This window comes from Anser brachyrhynchus, assembly GCF_964034855.1.
Source record: "Anser brachyrhynchus genome assembly, contig: SCAFFOLD_424, whole genome shotgun sequence".
In the NCBI taxonomy this organism is placed as follows: domain Eukaryota; kingdom Metazoa; phylum Chordata; class Aves; order Anseriformes; family Anatidae; genus Anser; species Anser brachyrhynchus.
The window spans coordinates 1-14,520 of NW_027663880.1; the positions used below are offsets into that span (position 1 = coordinate 1).

A 14,520-nucleotide genomic window follows, 5' to 3' on the forward strand; every position below is an offset into this window, starting at 1 on the left:
ATGTGCAGCCCCCCCCCCTCCCCATGTGTCCCCCCCCCTCCCCAGCTATGTGGTTTGTTTTTTGTTTTTTTTTGGCCGGGGCAAATAATATTAATATAATAATAATAATAATAATAAAGGAAGGAAGGAGAAAACAACAACAAAAAACAAAAAAAAAGGGGGATTATTAAAAAAAAAAAGTTAAACGAAACCCGGCCGGGAGAGCCCCGCCCCCGCGCGCAGCCCCTGTAGTGTTCACACGCGTGCCCCCCCCCACCCCCCCCCCCGGCAAAGTCATCGGCCCCCCCCGGGAGCCCCTCAATCGCTGGGGGGGGTCGGTGCGCCCCCTCCTCAGCCGGTGCAGGGGGGGCGCCCCCGTTCCCCCCCCCCCTCACCCAGGACGCTCAGGTTAGGGGGGGGAGGGCTGGGGGGGGGGGGGGCACGGTCACAGCGGGGGGGGGGCAAAGACGGGCGCGAAGCCCCCGCGGTGGGGGGGGCGGCGTCAGATGGTCGAGGTCTTGTCTGTGCCGTCTGCGGGGGCAAACGGGAATGGGGGGGGGGTCAGCGGGGGCGGGAGGGTCTTGCCCCCCCCCCTCAGAAGCTCCCCCTGAAGCCCCCCCCCCCCAAAAAAAAACCCGCCCCCCCCCACTCACCCCCCAGCGCGTGCTCCGTCATGCTCAGGCACAGCGACTCCAGCGTGGGGTTGATCTCCAGGTCGGTGCCGGGGAGGGGGCACTCTGCGGGGGGGGGGCAGGAAAAAAAGGGTTGGGGGGGGTGCAGGGCGTTATTTTCTTGCCCTGTCTCCCCCCCCCGGGCGCCCCCCCCCGGACTTACCCTGGGGGAAGGCGAGCAGGGCCTGGGGCGAGGTGTGGACGGGCAGCGAGTGGGTGCGCTGCACCGCGCTGCGGCTCCCCGGGGCGCCCCCGGCCCCCCCCGCTGCCGAACCACAGGCTCTGCGGGGGGGGGCGGGGGGGGAATAATTTATTTTGGGGGGGTTGGCGGTGAGGAGCCCCCCCCCCGCCCCCAAAAAGGCCCCCCAAGAAAGACCCCGACACCCAGGGGCTCCCCCTCCTCCCTGAGCAGTCACCCCCCCCAGAAGACCCCCCCCAAAAAGAACCCCCCCCCCCAAAAGAACCCCCCCCCCAAAAGAACCCCCCCCCCAAAAGAACCCCCCCCCAAAAGAACCCCCCCCCAAAAGAACCCCGAGTTTCCCAAGGACACCTCCGCCACCCCTATGCCCCCCCCCCCCCCAGGACCCCTCCCCATATACCCCAAATCCAGCCCCCCCTTCCCCCCCCATTACAACCGTGCCGAGACCCCCCCCCAATTACCCCAATACTGGAGCCCCCCCCCCACCATCACCCCCCCCGACCCCAAAACTGGAGCCCCCCCACCCTCTAACCCCCCCACCCACCCCCTGCCCCCCCCAAAAGCCCCCAAACCACCCCCCCCCTCCCCCCAAAAATCCGTCCCCCTCACCCACCTGGCGGCCCTGGGTGCCGAGGGGGGGGGGCGCCGAGGGGGGGCCGCGGGGCCGGGGCCCCCCCGGCAGGGCCCAGCAGCCCCAGGCGGCGGGGGGCAGCGCGCGGGGGGGCAACGCAAAGGGGCGCTGCCCCCGCCGCCCCCCCGCCCCCCCCACAGAGCCAGCTATGGGGAGTGAGTTGGAGCCGAAGGCCCAGCTGGGGGGGGGGAGAGGGGGGGAGAATAAAAGGGGGGGGTCAGGACAGCACCAGCACCCCAAAATCTCCCCCCCCACACTTTCTGGGGGGGCCCCAGAGCCCCCCAGGGTGGAAATGGGGTGCCCCAAAGCCTTCGGGGGGAGGTAAAGGGGAAGGAGGGGGGGGCAGGAAAATGGCCTGAGACCCCCCCCCCTCACAATGGGGGGGGGGCAAGGAGGACAACGAGGGTCCCTGACGGCGGGGGGGGGACATGGGGGGGGTGCCAGGTTCAAGGGGGGGGGGTCCCCAGGCTCGGGGGGGGGGGGCACCTAAGGGCAAATCCAGCCCTGGGGGTTCCCAAGGGGAGCGAACGCGGCACCAAGGGGGACAAATTGGGGTACGGGGGGGGTTGAATGAGGCCGGGGGGTGTCAAAGGCCGCCCCCCCCCCCCCCCCCGGGAGTCCCCGCGTGCCCCCCCCGCGCCCCCCCCCGCGCCCACCTACCCTTTGGGGGGCCGGTAGAGCCCGGGCCCTCGAGCGGCACCTTCTTGGGGAAGGCGCGGAGCAGCTTCAGGACCTGCTGCTTCCAGGAGAGGAGCCTCTTCTTCTGCGTCTCTGTGAACGCCTGGCGAAGCGGGGGGGGGCAGCGTTTTTTGGGGTGTCCCCCCCCCAAAAAAATAAAACAAACCTTAAAGCCCCCCCCCCCCCAGCCCCGGCTCAGCCCTACCTCGTGGCTCAGGCACTTCTCGAGGAGCTGGAGGTAACTCGTGATGTTCTCCTCGTCCGAGCCGCGACACCAGCAGCTGGGTGCACACTACGGGGGGGTCAGGGCGTCTGCGTCCCCCCCCCAAAAAAAAACCCACGCTGCCCCCCCCCAAAAAAGGGACAGGGTGCCCCCCCCCGCAGCCTCACCTTTGCCCATGACCCGGGTGAACTGCCCCGGGATGTCCCCGTCGGGCACCGGGGCCGCGGGGGCCTCGGCGTCGGCGGCCGGGTGGGGGGCGAAGGCGTCGGCAGCCCCCGGGGGGGGCCCCGTCGGGGGCGCCGTTGGCGGGGGGGGCCGGGGGGGGCCGGAAAGCCTTGATGGGCGTCACCATGATCTGCTGCAGCTCCTGCAGCGCCGTCCACAGGTTGCCCCCCTCCAGGATGTCCTGCGGGGGACCGCCGAGGCAGGTCGTTGTCACACGGGGGGGGGGGGGCGGAACACAAAAGGGCCGGGTCAGGGCCGCCCCCCCCCAGCCCTTGGGACGGGGGGGGGGGGAAGGGGGGGGCCCCCCGCACCTTCTCCAGCGCCTTGAGGACGCTCTGGCGCTCCCGCAGCTTCTGGATGCTGAGGGCGATCTTGTGCCGCGCGCCCTTGGTGACGTTCTGGGGGGGGGGAACACACGGAGGAGAGATGGGCGGGGGGGCGTCCCCAGCCTTTTTTTTTTGGGGGGGGGGGGGGACGGGGGGACACGACAGCGCCGCCCCCCGCTCACCTGCGACTCGAGGTGGTGCTCGGTCAGCGTCATCATCTCCTCGTAGGTCATCTGCGAGAAGAGCGCCGCGTACTTGTGCAGCCGCAGGCTCTTCAGCCACGAGGGGACGTCTGCGGGGGGACACAAAATGAGAGGGGGGAGCGGCGATGCCTCACGGCCCCCCCGCAGGTCCCCCCCCTTCCCCGGGACCCCCCCCCCCCAAACCTTTCATGCCGCTGCCGTCCTCCTGGAAGGTGTTGCGGCCGCCGGCGGGCTCCTCGGTCTGCTCGCTGCCCGACGAGGCCACGCTGCTCTGCGGCGAGAGGGGCGCGTGGTCGCCGAAGGGGGCGCGGGGGGGGCCCGGCTCCTCGCCCCCCCCCGGCCACTCGCCGCCGCCCCCCTGGGGGCTGCCGGGCACCAGCGACAGGGAGCGCTTCAGCGGGCTGGGGTGCAGCTGGCAGGGCAGCGCTGCGGGGAGGGGGGACGGTGGGGTCCGGCCCCGCTTTCTGCCCCCCCCCAAAGATTTCCAGGCCCCCCCAACCTGCTCCCCCCCCCAGCCTCCTGCGTCCCCCCCAACCGCCTCCTGCGCCCCCCCAACAACCCCCCGCGCCCCCCCCTTATCCCCTTGTGTCCCCCTTTTGGCCCCTGGTGCCCCCCCCCACTCCCTATGCCCCCCCCCAGATCATCCCCTTGTGTCCCCCTTTTGGTCCCCAGTGCCCCCACCACTCCCTATGCCCCCCCCCAGATCATCCCCGCTCCCAAGACATACAGGTGACCCCCCCAGACCCCCACATCCCCTCTGACCCCCCCACACACCCCCTCTGACGCCCCCACACCCCCTCAGGCCCCCCTCCTGCCCCCCACAGCCCCCCCTTTTCCCCCCCCCTCCCCCACTCACCCGTGCCCCCCAGCCCATTACCACCGCCGGGGGGGTGGAACGGGGGGTGCCCGTTCTCCCGGGGGGCCGCCTCGGGCCAGGGCGGCCCGATTTCGGGGGGCCCGTGCTCGGGCCAGTCGTGGGGGGCGCGTCGGGGCGGGGGGGGCGCGGCGTCGGGGCGGGGGGGCGGCCGCGGAGGCGGCGGCACCGCCGCCGCCGGCGGGGGGGGCGCCGCCGCCGCCGCCGGCCAAACGCTCCTCCAGGTGGCCCAGCCAGAGGGCCAGGGCGCTGCGGTCGTCCAGGGTGGTGGCGGGGTGGATGAGGGCGTAGGAGAGCAGCTGGCGGCTCTCCTCCACGCACCGGTTGCTCTCGATGGCGTAGGCCAGCACCTTCTGCAGCCGCTTCATGTACTCGGCCTTGGCGGCGGCGTTGCCCGGCTGCAGGAGGGGCAGGTGGGCCAGCAGGAGGGCCACCGCCGCCTCCGCCGGCTCCTGCGGCCACTGGCTGATGGCGGCTGCGGGGGGAGGGAGAGGGGAAGGGGTGAGGGCGAAGAGGGCGAGGGGAAGGCGGCCCGGAGCGGCGGGGGGGGGGGGCGGAAAGGTCCCAGAAAGCAGCGGGGGGTAAGCGGGGCCGGCCGGAGGGGCGCGGGGGCCCACCGGGGGGAGAGGCCATCCGGGAACGGGGGGGTAAAACCGTGGCGAGAAGTTCCCCCAGAAAGCAGCAGGAGGAGAAATCCGAAAAGCCGTGGGGAGCCCTCTCGGAGGGCCCGGGACATGAAGCACAGCCCCAAAGCCGTGCCCGAGCCCCGCGGGGAGGTCCCCGGGGGTAACCGGGGCCAGTCAGAGGGGTGCAGGGACCCGCCAGGGGTAGAAGCCGTCCGGGAACAGGGCTAAACTCACGGCGAAAAGCCCCCCAAAAAGCAGCAGGAGGAGAAATCCCAAAGCCCCCAGGCAGCCCCCGCCCCAAAACACGCACGGAGCCCCTCGGCGGGGCCAGGACACGAAGCACAGCCCCAGAGCCGTGCCCGAGCCCCCCCCCGGGGAGGTCCCCGGGGGTAACCGGGGCCGGTCGGCGGGGCGCGGGGGCCCGCGGGGGGCCGCTCACCGGCGCTGTTGGCCTCGGCCTCGAGGAGGTGGATGTCGGCGCAGTCGGCCAGCGAGTGCTCGAGGCAGAGCTGCAGGAAGCGCGCCTGGGTGCGAGTGACGCGCTTGAGCAGCGAGAGCAGCGCCACGGTCTGCTCGCACTCGTTCCAGCCCTTGAACCAACCGGCCACGATCCCCACCTGGTCCCGGAACATCATGGCGCCGCCGGGGCACCGGGACGGGGGGCGAGGGGGGGGGGGGAGACGCGGAGCCGGCCGGGCCCCCCCCTCACATGGCGCCGGCGCAGGAGCCGCGGCGGGGCCCGGGGAAGCGCTCGGCGGCCCCCCGGGCCGGGACGGGCATGAGGGGGGCGGGAGGCCCCGACGGCTCCGGCCGGGTCCCGGCGGCGTCGCCGTGCAGCCGCGAGAGCCCCGGAGGTCCCTGCGCAGAGAGGAGAGAGCGGCGGTTACCGGGGGGGGGCGGCACCGGGGATGGCGACAGGAACCCCCCCGTGGGGAACGGGGACCCCGATCCCGGTGGGAACAGGGACCGGGAACCCCCGGGTTGGGACCGGGGACCCCCCCGGTGGGAACGGGTACCGGGATCCCCCAGCTGGGAATGGGGACCCCGATCCCGGTGAGCACGGGAACGCCCCCCGGTGGGACCGGGAACCCCCCCCGTGGGAATGGGGACCGAGGACCCCCCCCCGTGAGCACGGGGACCCCCCGGTTGGGAACGGGGACCGGGAACCCCCCCCCGGTGGACACAAGGACCCCCACCCCCAGGGAACGAGGACCGGGGAGCCCCGGTTGGGAACGGGAACCCCCCCCCCGGTGAGCACGGGAACGCCCCCCGGTGGGAACGAGAACCGGGACCCCCCGCTTAGGCCCATGCCCCCCCCCCCAGTGGGCACGGGGACCCCACCGCGCCGCGGGGGGGCCCCGGCTCAGCCCCCCCAGCGCCGCCGGGGGGGGTACGTGGGGGCAGGCCGGGCCCAGGGGCACCGGGCGGCGGCTCCCGGTGAGGGAGAAGCGAAGGCCCCGAAGGGGGGCCCGGTACTGGAGGGGGGGGGGCGGCTGAGAGCCGCGGGGGCCGCCCCGGGACCGGGGGCCGCGGGGAGGGAACCGGGGCCTGGAACCGGGGCCTAGGCCCGGGCCCGCCCTCACCGGGCCCGCACTCACCGCCGCCGTCGCCGCCGCGTCAACGTCAGCACGCACGGTGCGTCACCGCGCCCCCCCCCCGCGCACGCGCCGGACGCCGCGCGCCCCCTCCCCTCCAGTACCACCCAATGGGAAGCGGCCGCCGCCTCGCCGCCCCGCCCCCGGCTTCCCGATTGGGCGGCGGGGCTGCCAGTGGGGACGGAGGGGCGGGGTTTCGCCGGGGAGGGCACGCCCCCCTCGCGCGGGCCTCGCCTCCGCGTCTGGTTCGCCCTGAGCGGGGCGGCGGGGGCGTGGTCCGCGAGGGGGCGTGGTTACAGCGCGCGGGGGCGGGGCCTGCGAGGGCGGGGCCGGGCCGGGCGGGAGGCGGGCGAGGCGGTGGCGGGCGGGGCGGGGCTTCCAGGTGGGCGTGGCCTGGGGTGGGCGGAGCTTCGCAGGGGGCGGAGCCTGGGGCCGGAGCGGAGCCGTCGCCCCGGTGCCGGTGTCCCCGCGCCCCCCCCCCGCCCCCCCCCCCCCCCCGGTTCCCTCCTCCCCCCTCCCAGCCCCGATCGTTCTCCGGCTCCGCTGCAGGGGAACGGCCCCGCCCCGGCTGCGGCTCCGAGCTCCGGGCACCGGGAACCGCGGAGACCCCCCCCTCCCCGGTACCGGCATCGTCCCCCTCCGGTACCGGCATCGCCCCCCCGGTACCGGCATCCCTCCCCCCCCGGTACCGGCCCCCCCTCCCCGACACCAGCAACCCCCCCCCCCGGTACCGGAACCTTCCCCCCGGTACCGGAACCCCCCGGTGCCGCCCATGGGCCCCCGGTGGGGCGAGGCCTGAGCGGTTCCCGGCCCCCCCCCCCCCCCGGCCCGCCCCAGGAGCCGCGATGGGAGCGGCCGTGGGCTGAGCCCCCTGCAGGTACCGGGGAGGGGGCACCGGGAGGGGGGCGGGGGGGGAGGGGAGGGGGATGGGGGGGATGGGCGGGACTGGGCCGGGCTGGGTGGGACTGGGCCTTGCTGGGATGTGCTGGGATGTGCTGGGATGTGCTGGGCCTTATTGGGCCTTGCTGGGATGTACTGGGCCTTACTGGGGAATTCTGGACCTTACTGGGATGTGCTCGGCCTTATTGGGCCTTATTGGGCCTTACTGGGATGTACTGGGCCTTACTGGGGTATGCTGGACCTTACTGGGATGTGCTGGGCCTTATTGGGCCTTACTGGGCTTTGCTGGGATGTACTGGGCCTTGCTGGGCCTTGCTGGGATGTACTGGGATGTGCTGGTCCTTACTGGGCCTTGCTGAGCCTTACTGGGCTGTGCTGGGATGTACTGGGCTATACTGGGCCACGCTGGGCTGTGCTGGGATGTACTGGGCTGTACTGAGCCTTACTGGGCTATACTGAGTCTTACTGGGCTATACAGGGCCTTACTGGACCTAATTGGGCTGTACTGGGCATTGCTGAGCTGTACTGAGCCTTACTGGGCAGTACCGGGCTATACTGGGTCTTACTGGGTTGTGCTGGGCTATACTGGGCCTTACAGGGCTGTGCTGAACCTTACTGGGCTGTGCTGGGCCGTACTGGGCTGTACTGAGCCTTACAGGGCTCTGCTGGGCTGTACTGGGCCTTGCTGAGCTAGTCTGGGCCTTACTGGGCTGCAGTGGTTTCTGCTGGGCCGCACTGGGCTGCACTGGCCCTCACTGGACGGTACTGGACAATGTTGGGCTATGCTGGGCCCTACTGGGTTGTAGTGAGCCTTACTGGGCCGTGCTGGGCTGTGTTGGGTCTTACTGGGTGCTACTGGGATGTACTGGGCTGTGCTGGACCTTACTGGATGGTACCAGGTTGGACTGGGTTGTGTTGAGCTTTACTGGGTTGTACAGGTCTATACTGGGTTGTGCTGGACCTAACTGGGCTGTACTGGGTTGTACTGGGCTGTGCTGAGCCTTACTGGGTTGTACTGGGCCATACCGGACTGTGCTGGCCCATACTGGGTCATGCTGGGCTGTACTGGCCCATACTGGGACGTATTGGAACGTACTGGGCTTTACTGGGTTTATACTGGGGCAGTTTATATTGGCGTGTGCTGGTCCATCATGGTCCCTTCTGGTTTGTACTGGGCTGTACTGGGCCATTCTGCACTATGCTGGGCTGTGCTGGGTCATACTGGCCCATACTGGCTTATACTGGGCCATGCGTTGTGCTTGTGGTGACTCTTACTGGGCCATACTGGGCTGGTCCCTACTGGGCCACGCTGGAATGTCCTATGCGTTGCCGAACTGTACTGGTTAGTACTGGGCTGTGCTGGGTCATTCTGGGTGCTATTCCAGGCCTTACTGGGCCATACTGGGGTGTGCAGAGCCGCGCTGGGCTGGACTGGTGCTTACTGGTGCGTACTGGTCCGTACTGGCCCATCCCCTGTCCCTACAGGCCCCACTGCGAGCCCCGGACGGGACCGAGATGGAGCCGTGAGAGGAGGTAACGGGGCCGGGGGGGCGCATGCGGGGTCGGGGGGTCACACGTGGGATCATGGGGTCACACGGGGTAATGGGATCACACATGGGGTCACACACGGGATCGTGGGATCACATGTGGGGTCACACAGGGGATCACGGGATCACACATGGGCTCACACACGGGACCACGGGATCACACACCAGGACCGCACACGGGATCCCAGTGTTGTGCACGGGGTCGTGTATGGGATCCGGGGATCGCACGGGATCCGGGGATCACACACAGGATCTCACAGGATCGTGGGGTTGTGTGTGGGATCAGGGGATCATATGGGATCAGGGGACTGCACGCAGGATCACAGGGTTGCACACGGGATCGCACAGGATCATGGGGTTGTACACAGGGTCTTGGGGTTGCGCATGGGATCAGGGGATCGCATGGGATCCGGGGATCGCACACAGGATCTCACAGGATCGTGGGGTTGCGCGTGGGATCAGGGGATCGCACGGGACTGGGGGATAACACACGAACACACGGGATCGTGGGGTTGTGCACGGCATCGGGGGATCACACACGGGATCGGGGGATCACACACGGGATCGGGGGATCACACACGGGATCACACGGGATCGTGGGGTTGCGCATGGGATCGGGGGATTGCACGGGATCGGGGGATCACACACGGGATCGGGGGATCACACACGGGATCACACGGGATCGTGGGGTTGCGCACGGGATCAGGGGATCACATACGGGATCAGGGGATCACACACGGGATCACACGGGATCGTGGGGTTGCGCATGGGATCGGGGGATTGCACGGGATCGGGGGATCACACACGGGATCGGGGGATCACACACGGGATCGGGGGATCACACACGGGATCACACGGGATCGTGGGGTTGCGCACGGGATTGGGGATCACACGCGGGATCGGGGGACCACACACGGGATCACACGGGATCAGGGGGTTGCGCACGGGATCGGGGGATCGCACGGGATCGGGAGATCACCCTGCGGCCCGATCCTGCCCCCCCCGCATCTCGCCCCCGGCCGGCGCCTGACCCCCTCCGTCCCGCAGGCTCCGCCGCCCGCCCCCCGTCCACCGCCCCCCCCCACCCCCGGCGCCGCCGGCGGAGGATGGCGAAGCTGCTGGTGCCGCTGGTGGTGCTGGGGGCGGTGGCGGGGGCCCAGCGCTGCCCCCCCCGCTGCCTGTGCCCGGCGGCCGCCCCCAGCCCCACGCTGCTGTGCGCCCGCACGGGGCTGCTGGCGGTGCCGCCCAGCCTGGACCGCGGGGCGGTGGAGCTGCGCCTGGCCGACAACTTCATCGGGGCCGTGGGGCGCGCCGACTTCGCCAACATGAGCAGCCTGGTGCACCTCACGCTGTCCCGCAACGGGCTGCGGCGCCTGGCGCCCGGCGCCTTCGCCGACCTGCGCGCCCTGCGCGCGCTGCACCTGGACGGCAACCGGCTGCCGGCGCTGAGCGGGGCGCAGCTGCGGGGCCTGGCCAGCCTGCGGCACCTCATCCTGGCCAACAACCAGCTGGCCGCCATCGAGCCCGCCGCCTTCGCCGCCTTCGCCGCCACCGTGGAGGACCTGGACCTGTCGCACAACAACCTGCCGGCGCTGCCCTGGGAGGCGGTGGCCGGCATGGCGAGCCTGGCCACGCTGACGCTCGACCACAACCTGCTGGAGCGCGTCCCCGCCGGCGCCCTGGCTCGCTTGCCGCGCTTGGCCCGCCTGGACCTCACCGCCAACCGGCTGCGGGCGCTGCCGCCGGTGCCGGGCCCGCCGGGCCCCAGCTTGGCGGCGGGCGGCAACCCGCTGCACTGCAACTGCGAGCTGCTGTGGCTGCGGCGCTTGGCGCGGCCGGACGGGCTGGAGAGCTGCGCCTCGCCGCCGCCGCTCGCCGGCCGCCTGCTCTGGGCCGTGCCGGAGGAAGAGCTGGCGTGCCGCGCGCCCGCCATCGCCGGGGCGGCCGCCAGCCCGGCCGCCGTGCTGGAGGGGCAGCCGCTGCGCCTGGGCTGCGCCGCCGCCGGGGACCCGCCGCCGGCGCTGCACTGGCTGGGCCCCGACGGGCGGCTGGTGCAGAACGGCTCGCGGCGGGCGCTGGGGGCCGACGGCTCGCTGCAGCTGCGGGTGGCCACGCTGCGGGACCACGGCGCCTTCACCTGCGTGGCTTCCAACGCCGCCGGCGAGGCGGCCGCCCGCGTGCAGGTGGCCGTGCTGCCGCTGCCCGTGCCCCGCCGGGACGGGGACGGCGACGGCGAGGCTCAGCCCGGGCCCGAGCCCTCGGACATGGCCCGCGCCGGCGGCAACGAGTCGCGGCCAGCGGGCGAGCGGCGCATCGTGGCGGCCGAGCTGACGGCCTCCTCGGCGCGCATCCGCTGGCTGCCGCAGCGCCACGTGCCCGGCATCCGCATGTTCCAGATCCAGTACAACAGCTCCCTCGACGACTCCCTCGTCTACAGGTGGGGGCCGCAGGACGTTGCGGGGGGCCGTGGGGCGGAACACGGGGATGTAGGGCCTTGTGGGGCTGCAGGGCCTTGTGGGGTCTGAGGGCGTTTGCCACCGTTTCACGGTGTCGCCCAGCGGCGCACAGCACCAGGCGGCGTTGCACAAGGCCGCAGGACGTTGCACGGGGCCGTGGGGCGTTGCACGGGGGTGCACAAGGCCGTGGGGTGTTCCGTGGCATCGCACAGGGCTGTGGGGCGTTGCACAGGACCCTGTGATGGTGCAGGGCGTTGCGCCGGACCTTGAGATGTCGCAGGGCATTGCACAGGGCAGCGCCCAGCACCGCACACATCCACGGGGCATTGCACCAGATCACGGGGGCGCGCAGGCAGCTCAGGGGCGTTACAGGGAGGGGGGAGCGGGGACCCGCCCGCCCCCCAAACCCACCCAAATCCCCCCGCAGGCTGCTGCCGCCCTCCAGCCGGAGCTTCGTGCTGCGGGACCTGGCGGCGGGGCGCGAGTACGACCTCTGCGTCTCGGCGCTCTACGCCGAAGGCACGGCCGCGCCGCCCGCCACCCGCGCCCTGGGCTGCGTCCGCTTCGCCACGGCCGGGGGGGGCCCCGGCTGCACCGCCCCCCGGCCCCATTTCCTGGGGGGCACCGTCATCATCGTCATCGGCGCCGCCATCGCCGCCTCCGTCCTCGTCTTCATCCTCATCCTCACCGCCCGCTACAAGGCCGCCCGCCGCCTGCCCGCAGCCAACGTCGCCAGCGTCTGCTCCCAGACCAACGGCACCCACAGACCCCCCGAGCCGGAACCGCCGCCGCCGCCGCCGGCCCCCCCGGCACCTCCGGTACTGGCACCCTTGGGTGCTCCCGGGGGTGCCCGGGGGCTTTTTCCCAGCCACAGCTACCCACGGCGCGCCCGGACTCGGCGGCACGGCTCCCTGCCCCGCCTCGACGCGCCCGACACCCTCCCCACCCTGCGCCCGTCCTTCGGCAGCACCCACTGGATGCTGGAGAGCACCGTCTAAAGGGGGGGTTGGGGGGAGGGCAGCACCCTAGGGTGCTCGAATGCAGCCCGGGGTGCTTCCGAGCACCCTTGGGTGCCCAACTGGGTGCTTGAATGTGCAGGCCGGGGTGCTCCCGAGCACCCTTGGGTGCCTGCTGGGTGCTTCAATGTGCAACCTGGGGTGCTCCCGAGCACCCTTGGGTGCCTCCTGAGTGCTTGAACACAGCCTCGGGTGCCCCCGAGCACCCTTGGGTGCCAGCACACTGCTCCCCCAACCTGCCCCCACCCCGGGAGCCCGAATGCAGCCGGCGGTGCCCATGCACCCCTTGGGTGCACCCCGGGTGCCTCCCTGCAGCCCCCAGCACCCTTGGGTGCTGCTCCAGGGGGGGTCCCCGCCTGCACCCGTTGGCCTCCCACGCGCTCCCCTCATTGGTGTCCTTGTGCCCCCCCCCTTTCTTCGCCACCCCCCCCCGGGGCTGGGGGCACCCGTATGCAACCCGGCACCCACGCGAGTGCGCCCCGCCACACCAGCGCACCCTGGGACTTGTGGGCACGCGGGTGTGCCCTGACACGCGGGTGTGCCCGGCCTGCCCCCCCCCCCTTACGCCCCCCCCTCTTCCCAGTTCCCATCTGTCCCCCCCCCCCGCGGTGCCTTTGGCCGGGCGGCGGCGGCGGGGGGGCCCCGCACACGCCACTGACATGTCTGCACAAATGACACGAGACCCGCAGCCCCCCCCCCCCTTCTATCTGGCTGGTCTGGATAAACCCGCGGGGGTCGGGCCCCCCCCGCAAATGCCCCTCTCAGCCCTATTTGCCCCCGCCCCAAAAAAAAGCCCCTTCAACCTGCCCCCCCAGCCCTATTTGCCCCCCCCCCAGCCCTATTTGTCCTCCCACCACCACCACCCCCCGTGACCCCCCCACCCACCAGCCGCCCTCCCCGGGCCCCCCCCCCCCCGGCCCGCCGCAGTGTTTAACACAAGTTTTTACATTAAAAACCTGTGCCCCCCCCGCCCGGGGCCATTAAAACCTTTTGTGTGCGAAGCGCAGCGGGAGCCGCTCTTCTGTAGGGGGGGCGGGTACGAGCTGCTACAAACGCTCCCCCCCCCTCCCGGCTGGGGGGGGCTCGGGGACATTTTGGGGTGCGGGGACACCTGGGGCCCGACGCGGCCTTCTGCCCGTCCCCGTGCGTCAGCGGCCCCAAGGGCCCGGCCTTGTCCCCCCCCCTCGGGTCCCCATGGCTGGGAAGGGCCCAGATGGACCCAGATCACAGCGTGGGGGGGGGGGACACGAGACCTAGGGCCCTTTTGGAAGGGGGGGACACCTGGGGACCTTTTGGGGCGGGGGGGGGACAGCTGGGGCCCTTCCCAGGGCTGTTGGGAGCCTTGACCAGATGGGGCTTTTCCCAGGGAGGGGGCCGCACGCCGGGCGGGGGGGGGGGGGGTGGCACCTTGGGGCGTCCCCTCCCTCGCCACCGATATATGCGGGTGCCGGCGGCGGGGCCGGGGCCGAGCAGCGATGGCGGTGCTGATGCTGGCGGCGGTGCTGGCGGCGGTGCTGGCGGGGGCCGGGGCCCAGTGCCCGAGGCCGGCCGACCTGCAGGGGGTCAACGGCACCCGCATCTGCGCCGAGCTCTTCACCGACGACAGCGCCTACTACAACGAGTGCTGCGGGGGAAAGTCCCTGATGGTGGACTGCGGCGCCGACGTGCCCTACGTGCCCTGGGAGTGGTCGGGCAGCATCTCCTCGCTGGTGGTGGGCACCCGCTGCCAGCTGACCGTCTGGTCCCGCGCCGGCAAGAATGGCCAGACGAAGACGTTCGGGGCGGGAACGGTGCCGCGGCTGCAGGAGGTGCGGCGGGGGCTCTTCGGCAACTGGAACAACGCCATCAGGGGCTACTACTGCCAGTGCAACTGAGGCGGGCGGCACGAGGCAGCGTGGGGCGGCACGGGGCACCGTGGGGCAGCAAGAGTCAACACGGCTCGACGCTGGCCAAGGCACGTCAACGCGAGTCAACGCTGGCCGACACACGTCAACATGAGTCTACACGAGCCAACGTGGGCCAATGCACGTCAACCTGAGTTAACAGAAGTCGGCGCTGGCCAACATACATCAGCGGGAGGCTACACGAGTCAACAGTGGCCACCGCACGTCACCACGAGTCAACGCGGGCCACCGCATGTCAGCGTGATTCAACGCGGGCCAGCACAAGTCAACGTGGGCCACCGCATGTCAGCGTGATTCAACGCGGGCCACCACTGACGGAGGTGGGCCGACTCAGCTGTCCCGCGCTGCCAGGCCCCCCCCTCAAGCCCCCCGACCTCGTCCAGCTCTCAGCACAGCCAATAAAGCCCTGAGGATGTGCAGCTCCAGCCTGGCAGGTGCTTTATTGGGGAGGGGAGTTGGGGTGTGGG

General features: G+C 71.7%; 3 protein-coding genes across 4 annotated transcripts; 2 read left to right on the forward strand and 1 right to left on the reverse strand.

The window, feature by feature from the left end:
• Positions 1 to 53: 53 nt before the first annotated feature.
• SAMD4B (sterile alpha motif domain containing 4B) lies at positions 54 to 6,326 on the reverse strand. Its single transcript, XM_080608898.1, is given in 20 exon segments — positions 54 to 510; positions 633 to 716; positions 814 to 913; positions 915 to 932; positions 1,463 to 1,489; positions 1,491 to 1,552; positions 1,555 to 1,658; positions 2,141 to 2,157; positions 2,160 to 2,261; positions 2,364 to 2,423; positions 2,425 to 2,450; positions 2,549 to 2,663; positions 2,665 to 2,787; positions 2,918 to 3,004; positions 3,115 to 3,224; positions 3,319 to 3,561; positions 3,992 to 4,178; positions 4,180 to 4,484; positions 5,075 to 5,493; positions 6,234 to 6,326. Coding segments are annotated over 19 exon segments (1,995 nt in total). The 5' UTR covers positions 5,271 to 5,493; positions 6,234 to 6,326; the 3' UTR covers positions 54 to 481.
• A 377-nt stretch (positions 6,327 to 6,703) lies between these two features.
• Positions 6,704 to 14,470, forward strand: LRFN1 (leucine rich repeat and fibronectin type III domain containing 1). Of its 2 annotated transcripts, none has more exons than XM_080608892.1 (4): positions 6,704 to 7,107; positions 8,616 to 8,663; positions 9,725 to 11,114; positions 11,561 to 14,470. In XM_080608892.1, exons 3-4 carry the CDS (start codon positions 9,784 to 9,786, stop codon positions 12,129 to 12,131), a joined length of 1,902 nt encoding a protein of 633 aa, XP_080465018.1. In that variant the 5' UTR covers positions 6,704 to 7,107; positions 8,616 to 8,663; positions 9,725 to 9,783; the 3' UTR covers positions 12,132 to 14,470. The 2 variants fall into 2 exon arrangements, with proteins under 2 accessions (XP_080465018.1, XP_080465019.1); XM_080608893.1 differs by lacking the exon at positions 6,704 to 7,107 and adding an exon at positions 7,180 to 7,360.
• Positions 13,625 to 14,470, forward strand: SYCN (syncollin; the record flags this gene model as incomplete). The annotated part of the gene is made up of 1 exon (XM_080608905.1): positions 13,625 to 14,470. The coding sequence occupies one exon, from the start codon at positions 13,625 to 13,627 to the stop codon at positions 14,021 to 14,023; it is 399 nt and encodes a 132-aa protein (XP_080465031.1). The 3' UTR covers positions 14,024 to 14,470.
• Positions 14,471 to 14,520: the final 50 nt, after the last annotated feature.

Bases quoted from the DNA above. Each gene is read 5' to 3' on its own strand.
- LRFN1 (XM_080608893.1), top strand. From the start codon at position 7,231: ATGTGCTGGGCCTTATTGGGCCTTGCTGGGATGTACTGGGCCTTACTG. The intron at 7,361-8,615 runs GTATGCTGGACC...CTGTCCCTACAG, and splicing joins ATGTACTGGGCCTTACTGGG to GCCCCACTGCGAGCCCCGGA. The intron at 11,115-11,560 runs GTGGGGGCCGCA...ATCCCCCCGCAG, and splicing joins GACGACTCCCTCGTCTACAG to GCTGCTGCCGCCCTCCAGCC.